The 10,999-nt window shown below is 38.1% G+C and overlaps 1 protein-coding gene across 3 annotated transcripts; it reads left to right on the top strand.

Moving 5' to 3' along the window:
• Positions 1 to 27: 27 nt before the first annotated feature.
• On the top strand, positions 28 to 10,544 carry LIG4 (DNA ligase 4). 3 transcript variants are annotated; one of them, XM_045821213.1, is made up of 2 exons: positions 28 to 178; positions 6,692 to 10,544. In XM_045821213.1, exon 2 carries the CDS (start codon positions 6,720 to 6,722, stop codon positions 9,453 to 9,455), a length of 2,736 nt encoding a protein of 911 aa, XP_045677169.1. In that variant the 5' UTR covers positions 28 to 178; positions 6,692 to 6,719; the 3' UTR covers positions 9,456 to 10,544. The 3 variants fall into 3 exon arrangements, with proteins under 3 accessions (XP_045677169.1, XP_045677170.1, XP_045677168.1); XM_045821214.1 differs by lacking the exon at positions 28 to 178 and adding an exon at positions 1,665 to 1,974 and having other exon boundaries at positions 6,772 to 10,544; XM_045821212.1 differs by lacking the exon at positions 28 to 178 and adding an exon at positions 1,665 to 1,974.
• The last annotated feature ends 455 nt before the right edge of the window (positions 10,545 to 10,999 follow it).

Raw genomic sequence — 10,999 nt, 5'->3', positions numbered from 1 at the left:
GGCATGCGCAGACAGGAGGCCGGCGTCCGAACGGTGGCCGAGTGGGACAAGATAGCTGAGTGCCCGAACCACCGCCGCTACTAGTGTGATTCCCGCAGTCCCGTCCAAGCCCGGGGCGCCGGTTGGAGGTGGGGCAGGGTACTTTGTGGCTTTCCGCCAAGTGTCCTGCGCCTCTAAGGTGAGAGCTTGAAGCCCACTAGATCTCTCTGCTGGACGCAGTTCGTACAAAAGGAGTGTCTGCTGTATAGGATTGTTAGTATAGGAGTTCCTGTACTTTAAAGTGCTTCCATAACTATTTTTCTCTTTTTGTTTCCTGTCAAACCATCCCACTCCTACCTCTGTCAGAATGGACGATCAAGGCGGCAGATTTAGATTTTGTGAGGCCTGAACCTTGCAAGAACTAGGGGGCTCTTTTAAAGAAAAAGAATGCAAAATTATCTTATTTTTCAGATTTTGCTAAAGTACAAGACCAAGGGAGCATTGCTAGGGCCACTCTCAGCGCCTTGGAAGTGACTACACAATTGGGCTCTTGAAGTTGAAGCTTTATTAGCTTCACTGACACCCTCGCACTTAATTGTACTGGATTGTTTATTTTCAGATGCCTGACCCCTCCATCACTGGGTCATCCCCTCTTCTGTGCACACATTTTTATGTATACAGAATACGTTGATTTCTGCTACCAGATCAAGAGCTATAGGACAAAGCCAGGCTCTTGATAAAAGCTTCCTGTCGTTGAGCACCTAATAAGTGCCAGGCACTAGGGTAGACTGTTTACATAAGTAAACTAATAATCACAGCAACGCTACAAGATGCTTAATTAGAAACTCTTGATTCTTTTTGAACCAAGCATGAGCAAGGCTAAAATAATAAAATATTGTATAAATCAACAATCCTGAAACATAAGGACTGAGTTTGTTTTCATGTTTCAGTCCTGCATATCTAGGGCAATTACTCTATCACAGTAGGTGCTCAATAAAGGTTTGCCTAATAACTTTTTGAATCCTGGAACAGATACTGCAAGAGTCCATAGCTGATTTCTGGGCACGCAGCTCTTTGTGTCTGTATTATGAATTAATTACAATTACATATGAATTATGTATTTCTGTATTAAGAGACAAGAACTCAAAGTTCAAAGTTGTGCCATCATGAAAAACTAGTAGGAATGAACAGCCTTAAACAATATTGCAAAAGCCAATTTTTCCATTTAAATAACAACAGATGTTTTGGAATGGAAAATGCCCTCTTCAACCTGCGCTTTCACAATCAACCTGCGAGATAAGTATTGGTACCACTGTTCACAAACATGGAACAGAACTGAGTGGCTGTCCCTTGCTAAGGAGCGACAAAGACAGGGAGGGATCAGGCTCATTCACCGTCTAAGTAAGGAGCCAGTGAGTGAAATGTTCTTGGGTCTCACTCAGCGACGAAATCAACTCTCATGCGTCAACCTCTTGAAAAAAGCACCCGCTGCTTTGGGAGGCTATTAGGAGCTGGGTTTGTAGTTACAGTGCTACCAGGGATCTCTCAGGTTCTCCACACCTTTGCGAGGTGCCTGGTTCTTCCAGGACCCTTCGCGAGAGTCACTACGCCTGCGCGCAGAATTCCTACGCCTCGGCTTTCCCAGCCTTCAGACGGAACTGCGCCGGCGCACATCCTTTTCCTAACGTCATGGTTTCCCCCGCCACTAGGGGCTACAGCACCTGCGCCTTGAGCAGCTGGCGGAACAGGCTCTTTAGGCTTCGGGTTCAGGTTTGGTGGAGGCACCTCAGTATTCGTGTCTTGTAGGAGGTTTGTGGGGCAGCCCGGCCCGGGAGGGGCCTCAGAGTGCACCGAGCGATCCATAGCTGAAGTCTGGGCAGGCGGAAGCTGGGCAAGAGTTCCCAAAGCAGCAGGAGCCAACAAATGCTTAAAAAGTTCATTTTTGTTGTTCCTGGACCCAAAGTTCGTGAGTTCAACCGCCCTCTGAATCCAGAGGTGAGTAGTACGGAGCGCACTGGTGACCGCGCTGTGTTAGAAGCTGAGTCTTTGGTTCGGGTTCAAACTAGACCCCATGCCCGGAGACGTTTGTCGCTCAAGAACTGTTGGTGGTTTTAATTGTATGCATTCTGATTCCGAGGAACACCCCTCCCTCAAAAGGGCACCCTTGGGCTCAGAGAGGAAATGGGGTTTGTCTAGGGCCAGGGATTCACCAGTGATCCATTGGAGGTTTTGTTTGGGGGCAGAGGAGTGATGTGGACGGCTTCAGTGATTTTGCAGGCGTTCACCGGTGGAGTTAAAAGGAGAGACATAGGCTTGGAGAGAATTACTGCTTTGTTCCTTTTCTAACACTTTGTTTTTTCGTTAACATACTGGCTCCCTCAGGCTTCAGGCTTTTTCTTACCTCTGATTTTTTTCTGCTGATTCTCCCCAAATGTCAGAAAGTGCTGTGGAAGATAAGGTAGTGTAAACGCTTTGTCTCATGGGGAAGAAGCACATAATCTCATCTGGGGTTGCAGGAAGGAGCTTCAGTTGTACCACTTTCTCTCCAATAAGATAGCTTTAAATCATCTCCTATATTCACAAGCTTCCTGGTGTGTTTTGTTATGTCGCTTCAGGACAATATAGGCAGCAGCTGAATGGATAAGTCATTATTGTGTACTAATTAATTATATTCATTCTCTTGAAAGCTTTTATTGTTACAGAAAATTGAAGTGTCCCCCTTATCTGCTTAGTGTTTTGTAATATTTATTTTCTAAGTATTGCTTGGATCAGCAAGCATTATAGTTATAAAGTTTATCAAGAACTTACTAAATGTTAGGTACTGTGCTAAGCACCTTAAGTAAATTATCTGATGTCATTCTTATCTTAATTTCTGTAGTTATTAACCCCATTTTACCCTTAAGGAAACTGAGTGCAAGAAATTGAATAGTTGCCACGTATCACATAGCCATTAAGTGTTAGAGTCCACAGTTGAACTCATACTTATTGGACTTCAGATCCTGTGCCCTGACCACAAACCTTGCTTTATTTTTTCACAAATTGAAAACTTCAGCTAAAAACACCCCAGAATCCAGAAAATAAAATTAAAGATCATGTAAAAAGCAGTGGAAATCTTTTTTAAAATTGATTTTAGAGAGAGGGAGAAAGAAACATCGATTTGTTGTTCCACTTATGCATTCATTGGATGATTCTTTACTGGGAATAAAACCCAAACCTAGTGCATCAGGTTAGTGGTCCAACCAACAGAGCTACTCAGCCAGGGCAGTGGAAACCTTAATATTGTATCAAAATACACTTTAAATAAGTAAAAGTATTTAAGTCTGTTCATGTTATATTAATTTTGGAATCCTGTTATCTATATAGCAGTCTTACCTGCATGTGTATCTACACCCATAACTAGATTTCAACATTAGTATGAAATTATTTGAGTATTTGCCTGGGACTTGTTGAGGGAAACTGACTTTGAGACCATATAGAGTCTACAGATAGGTTGAAACTAAATACCAATACTTGAACACTTAAAGAAGTATTTCTTCACATACTTATTTTAACATGCATTACGTAAATTATAAAAATAACATTAGATACCAGAATATGCTTTGGAGGGGTGAGACAGTGAACATACATAACCAGGTGGTGCATTCAGTTATGCAAATGAGAGACAGTGAGGGGAAACTGTTACTATATTCAAAGATAAAAATCTTAAGAATACAGTCTCATGAGTTTATCTTTTGGTCTAACTGACTCAGTAGAAGTGGGATTTTTTTTTTTTTTTTAGGAATTAGATTGAAAAATGTGGCTTTTCCCCCTCTAGGCCAACCAGTGGTTATTGTGAATCTTTCCCAGGGCAGTCATAGTTACTGAATGCTTTTAATCAAACTGAATGCCCACAGCCATGTCTCTGTGTGTGTGTGTGTCTGTCCCTTTCTCCCTCCCCTGGCATTCTCTAGTGTGGTTTCCCACAAATTCAACTCTAGGTATTTAGTAACTCATTCAGCAAACAAACCTGTCTCGCCAATCACTAGTGGCACAAATTCCAACATCATGCTCTGACTTCTAGAGAGTAACAGTTTAGTAAATGTGGTACAGTAGTGAGCCACTCCATTTCTGTGCTAGATATTGTAGCCTTGTACTAATAGTATATACAGTTGTTTTTCTTTGCTAGAGTGGGGAATTTTGTGGTCTCTCCACTATAGCAGATTCCCCCATTCTCTGCTCTGGGCTCCTTGGGCTACATGGGATATGCCAGGAGGCATCTGAAACCACAAGGTAAAAACAAAGTCTGTTCCTGGAGATCACATTTTTACTTGAAGTCTCTTTGAAAAGTTAGTGTTACATAGTTTACTGTATATTAAAGTAGTTCTGAACTGATACCTTGTAGATTCTAATAGAACTTGCATGAGTATTTAAAATGTCAAATAAATTTCACACTTCTTGTGACTGTTTTGGCAAATATTCTAGACCTTAGCACATGAAACTACATGTTGTTTTGTCTCTAACTTTAGAAGATATTCACTGAAAAGCTTTGTGTCATGACATTTTGCTGTTTTTGTTTTTGTTAAAGAACTTACCATTTTTAACTAGTTCCCATTGTCAATGCAAGAAACATCCAAACCCATAAGAATTTTTATGAGTTTATTTGAGCCAAACTGACAGTTTCCAGGAAGCAAAACCTCAGTGAATTGATAAAATGCTGCAGAAAAATGGTAGGTTGGTGATGTGGACCCCAGCCCACGGGGTCCGTGTATTGTGGCTGCAGTGAACAAATTCACATGGACTACAGAAGTCCTGTGGAGAAAAAGGGACAGAATGGCCACTCTCTAAGTGAGAGAGGGCCCTGACCCCTGCCCAGGCAGGCTTTTATTGCTTTTCTGGGTGTGTTACATGGAGGAATGGTCCTCCTTTACTATGCACAGGCTCCCTGTAGGTGATTGCCTTTTACAGCTAAAAAACAAAAAATGTTGCTAATTACTTCAAAGAAAAAAATGTGGCAGATGCAAGGGGAAAAGTGGTTGAACTAGTTACACTCCATACCTGGGAGATTTAGCACAGATTTTAGGAAGTTACTTTAAAGATATGCAGTAAACATTTGCTGCCTCAATGCAGGGTGAGGGAGTTTTAGCAAAAAGCAAGCCTCAAAGAAGCCTAGGTACAATGGAGGCCTGATTCCCCATGGGAGAACCGATCCATGGGCTCTGGTCCTGTGTGCTGACTCTCTCTCCGCCAGTGTTCCAAGTCAGGGGCTGGGCTGCATTCCCCATGCCATTCAGATAGGTTCCCTATAGTTTTGCACCTTATTTATACATTATAATCAAAAGATAAAACATAAGAGGGATACATGAAATCCATTGGTGATAGATTAAGGAAGCAAGAGAAAGAAGGTAGAACCTCTAGGATTGGATAAAAAGTAAAATGATATACGCACACTTTTTTTACATAGGTGGATACAGGATAGTTAACAGTCCATAATTTGATAACATTGAGGGGATTTGTGGTCTTCCCACTTGAGCTATGAGGGGGATCTGGAAAAAGGGAACTTATTTGGTTATTACAAAGCCATGTTTACCAGGTATGTAATCCTACATGTAAAAAGACAACAGACAGGCTTAGTTAAGGTGAAGATTCACCTTTTTCAGGGAAAACTACTGCCTTAGGACATGACTACCTACCCTGAACTGCTTTCAGTTAAGAAGTTTTCATTTCAGACCATCCTATGTGGTTTCTTTAGGTCTCTGAGTTTGTAAATCCACCACAGAAGCCTCCTCTGAGCTTGTCAGGTTTCGTATGTGGCCTCTTTTTGTCCACACCATTATGTCTCTTTTTCTTTACAGGCTGTGTCCTGTCTTAGGGCAGCTCCATAGTGCGTATGCCCAGAGCACAGTGCCTGGTTCATGTGCTGTTAATGAATGTTTGGGTTAGGGGTGGGGCTGGGTGGTAATTGTCAGGGAATATAAACAAAAAAGTTTACTAATGAATTTAAATTTATAAAATTGTAAATAACTATGATCAAATACAGAGTTAAAAGACAGGTCAAGTGAGGATTTTAGGAGGAGGGTATTTTGAGTTGGGTTTTAGATTCTGGAGTGATTCAACATAACTAACAGTGAAGAAGTAGAAGTAAACAAAGATATAGGCTTTGTTAATCTGAAAGAAGAAGATACCATTTTTGTGGGGGGGGGGGTGAAGGGCCCTGTCTATGTAGGAGCTCCAACTTCCTACAAAGCCAAATTTCAATTCAATAAGCCTATGATTTGTTGAAAACATCTCTTTTAAGAAGCTTGTTTCTGATTCTGTGTCTGACAGAGAAGAGAAATATAAGGAAATGCCTTACTTCAGAAGCCCAGATATAGTGAATTGAGCCTTAATCTGTTGTTTTCAATATTAACAATCATCTTTTGCATTACAGTAAACAAGGAATGGAATAACTGATTTTAATAGAAGCTGTACTTTAGGGAGAAAGAATTAAAATGGTTAATTTTAATGTTGTAAATACATGGAATGAGACTATTTTTGATAATGAAGGTTAAATAGAATTAAAGTAAATTAGATGATTATTATTAAATGTAGAAATTGATAGCATTGTAGCATTTATAGCATTGATTGATTTTCATTTAGCAAATATTATGAACCAGATGTTCTGTAAGGTCGTTATATTAAATAATTAGTTGAATTTCATCTTTTACTTAAAGTTACTCTCTTTCTGTTTTATTAGTTGAACCAGAGGATTCAGCATCGCTGCTATGGCTGCCTCACAAACCTCACAAACTGTTGCATCTCACGTTCCTTTTGCAGATTTATGTTCAACTTTAGAACGAATACAGAGAAGTAAAGGACGTGCAGATAAAATCAGATACTTCAGGGAATTTTTAGATTCTTGGAGGAAATTTCACGATGCCCTACATAAGAACCAAAATGATGTCACAGACTCTTTTTATCCAGCAATGAGACTTATTCTTCCTCAGCTAGAAAGAGAGAGAGAGGCCTATGGGATCAAAGAAACTATGCTTGCTAAGCTTTATATAGAATTGCTCAATTTACCTAGAGGAGGAAAAGATGCTCTTAAACTTCTAAATTACAGAACACCTACTGGAACTCGTGGAGATGCTGGAGACTTTGCAATGATTGCATATTTTGTGTTGAAACCAAGATGTTTACAGAAAGGACAATTAACCATACAGCAAGTAAATGACATTTTAGACTCAATTGCTCGCAATAATACTGCCAGAAGAAAGGACTTAGTAAAGAAGAGTTTTCTTCACCTTATAAGTAAGTGTTCAGCACTTGAACAAAAGTGGCTTATACGGATGATTGTAAAAGACTTAAAGCTTGGTGTTAGTCAGCAAACTGTATTTTCCATTTTTCATAATGATGCTGCTGAGTTGCATAATGTCACCACAGATCTGGAGAAAGTCTGTAGGCAACTGCACGATCCTTCAGTAGGACTCAGTGATATTTCCATCACTTTATTCTCTCCCTTTAAGCCAATGTTAGCCGCAATAGCAGATATTGAGCGAATTGAGAAGGACATGAAAAACCAGAGTTTCTACATTGAAACCAAGCTAGATGGTGAACGTATGCAAATGCACAAAGATGGTGATATATATGAATACTTCTCACGAAATGGGTATAAATATACAGATCAGTTTGGTACTTCTTCTCAGGAGGGTTCTCTTACACCATTCATTCATAATGCATTCAAAACAGATATACAAATGTGTATCCTTGATGGTGAGATGATGGCCTACAATCCTAATACCCAAACTTTTATGCAAAAGGGAAATAAGTTTGATATTAAAAGAATGGTAGAATATTCTGATCTGCAGACTTGTTATTGTGTTTTTGATGTATTGATGGTCAATAATAAAAAGCTAGGACATGAAACCCTGAAAAAGAGGTATGAAATTCTTAGTAGTATTTTTACACCAATACCAGGTAGAATAGAAATAGTGCAGAAAACACAGGCTCATACTAATAAAGAAGTAATTGATGCTCTGAATGAAGCAATAGATAAAAGAGAAGAGGGAATCATGATAAAACATCCTCTATCCATTTATAAGCCAGACAAAAGAGGTGAAGGATGGTTAAAAATCAAGCCAGAGTATGTAGATGGATTGATGGATGAACTGGACATCATAATTGTTGGGGGCTACTGGGGTAAAGGTTCACGTGGTGGAATGATGTCTCATTTTTTGTGTGCTGTAGCAGAGAAGCCCTCTTCTGGTGAAAAACCATCAGTGTTTCATACTCTTTGTCGTGTTGGCTCAGGTTACACCATGAAAGAACTGTATGATCTGGGTTTGAAGTTGTCCAAACATTGGAAACCTTTTCATAAAAAGGCTCCACCAAGTAGCATCTTATGTGGAACGGAGAAACCAGAAGTGTACATTGAACCTTGTAATTCTGTCATTGTTCAGATTAAAGCAACAGAGATTGTTCCCAGTGATATGTATAAAACTGGCTGCACTTTGCGTTTTCCACGAATTGAGAAGATAAGAGAAGACAAAGAGTGGCATGAATGCATGACGCTGGATGACTTAGAACAACTTCGAGGGAAAGCATCTGGAAAGCTTGCATCTAAACACTTTTTTGTTGGTGGTGATGATGAACCACAAGAAAAAAAGCGGAAAGCTGCCCCAAAGATTAAGAAAGTTATTGGAATTATCGAGCACTTAAAAGCACCTAACCTTTCTAACATAAACAAAGTTTCCAATATATTTGAAGATGTGGAATTTTGTGTTATGAGTGGAATAAGTAGCCATTCAAAGCCTGATCTGGAGAACAGAATTGCAGAATTTGGTGGTTATATAGTACAAAATCCAGGCCCAGACACCTACTGCGTTATTGCAGGGTCTGAGAACATAAGAGTGAAAAACATAATTTCTTCAAATAAACATGATGTTGTCAAGCCTGAGTGGCTGCTGGAATGTTTTAAGACCGAAAGCTGTGTGCCATGGCAGCCTCATTTTATGATTCATATGTGCCCATCAACAAAACAACATTTTGCCCGTGAATATGATTGTTATGGTGATAGTTATTTCACTGATACAGATTTGAACCAACTGAAGGAAGTGTTCATGGGAATTAAAAGTCCTAGTGAACAGACTCCTGAAGAAATGGCTTCTGTGATTGCTGATTTAGAATACCGATATTCCTGGGACTGCTCTCCCCTCAGTATGTTTCGACACCACACTATTTATTTGGACTTGTATACTGTTATTAATGACTTGAATAGCAAAATTGAGGGAACAAGATTAGCTATTACAGCCTTAGAGCTTCGATTTCATGGAGCAAAAGTAGTTTCTTATTTAGCTGAGGGAGTATCTCATGTAATCATTGGGAAGGATCATAGTCGTGTTGCAGATTTTAAAGCTTTTCGAAGAACTCTTAAGAGAAAGTTTAAAATTCTACAAGAAGGTTGGGTAACTGATTCAATAGACAAATGTGAGTTACAGGGGGAAAATGAGTATCTGGTTTAAAGCTAGTTTTTCTAGTTATGAAAGAATCTGATTTGGCTGACTCCTAACAGGTGGTAATGAGAAAATGTTAAACTATGTTTTATGTTTATCTCTTAAAAATCTGTGTTTGAACAAAATTGGTATAGGAAAATAAGAATCTTCTTGTAACTGTTGAGATAGAAAAGACAGATAGAAAAGATGTTGAGATAGTGGCTCAAAGCCAAGAAAGAAAAAAATTTTAGCAATGTAGTATTTGGGCATTTTTATAACCAAGATGAAATAAGCAGTTTAAAGAAAAGGTATTTATATAATATTTCTATAGGAATATAGTCATTTGAGTCAGATATTAATAAAATACATATAGAAGCTTTTAGAGCCATAGTATTGACCTAAACAGGATTTTATCTAATAAAAAAGCATTATAGGAAAAAAGCAGAACTGTTAAATTGGACTTGTAAAATAGGTCTTTAAGTGTGAAAGCTGAAATTCTTTTCAGTGTAAAATGTAAACAAAGTTATTTTTTTAAGGTTAAGGTCAAGCTCATGAATAAGACCTTGTTAATGATGTCATTACCTAAATTAGGGATAGAATAACACTTAATGGTCTAAAAACTTAAAATTAGATCAGTTTGATGAAAAAAAAAAACAAGAGTTTAAAAGTCCTTGACCCACATTTAACTTTTTTCTAAAATAGAGCATGTTTTAAATAAAGTATTTTTATGTGAATTTGTACTCCAGTATAAATGATATTCACAGAGTGATTTTTCTAGATGTAGTTCATTGAATAAGTGTCAAATGGTAAGTTGTGTTGTAACTTTCATTACAGACAAGTAAATTGCTTTAACTTTTAATATAACTTATTTATCAGGTTATTTAAAGTCAGTGTATATAGTATATATTGTGTCTGGATTTAAATATTAAATTTTGGAATATAGCTTATACATACATTTTGAAAAATACACTTTCATGACACCATTGAAATACTTGGAATTTGGTACCTGAGAAAATGTATAGGTTATTTGTAATTAGAAATGTTACCCAAACAGTGGAACAAATATATGTAATTTTGTTATCTTTCTTAATTTAAATAAAATATTTATATACTATTAAATAATTTCTTATGATATATTTATTTTAAAACAATAGTTATTTCAGTCAGATGTTATGGTATCAATATAATTTTTTTAAAGATTTTATTTAATTTTAGAAAGACGGGAAGGGAGGGAGAAAGAAAGAGAGAGAAACATCTGTGTGTGGTTGCCTCTTCTGTGCCCACAACTGAGGACTGGGCTGGCAACCCAGGCATGTGCCCTAACTGGGAATCAAACCTGTGACCCTTTGGTTCACAGGCTGGCGCTCAATCCACTCAACCACACCAGCCAGGGCTATATAATTTTTGATTGATTCAAATATGGCTCCTATGTAAAGTCATTTGTATATTTCTTAATGAGCTTTATTTAAAAATTAACCTAAAATTAACCTTGTATATTTTTATATCTATTGAGAAAATTACAAAATACCAGTAAACAAAGTGGGGAAAAACTGCATGATTGTACCAACAAATAT

This window comes from Phyllostomus hastatus, unplaced genomic scaffold (genome assembly GCF_019186645.2).
Source record: "Phyllostomus hastatus isolate PE091 unplaced genomic scaffold, TTU_PhHast_1.1 phas_scaffold_46, whole genome shotgun sequence".
Classification (NCBI taxonomy): domain Eukaryota; kingdom Metazoa; phylum Chordata; class Mammalia; order Chiroptera; family Phyllostomidae; genus Phyllostomus; species Phyllostomus hastatus.
The sequence above is the reverse complement of the archived record's forward strand: the minus strand, read 5'-3'. Positions and strand labels throughout refer to the sequence as shown.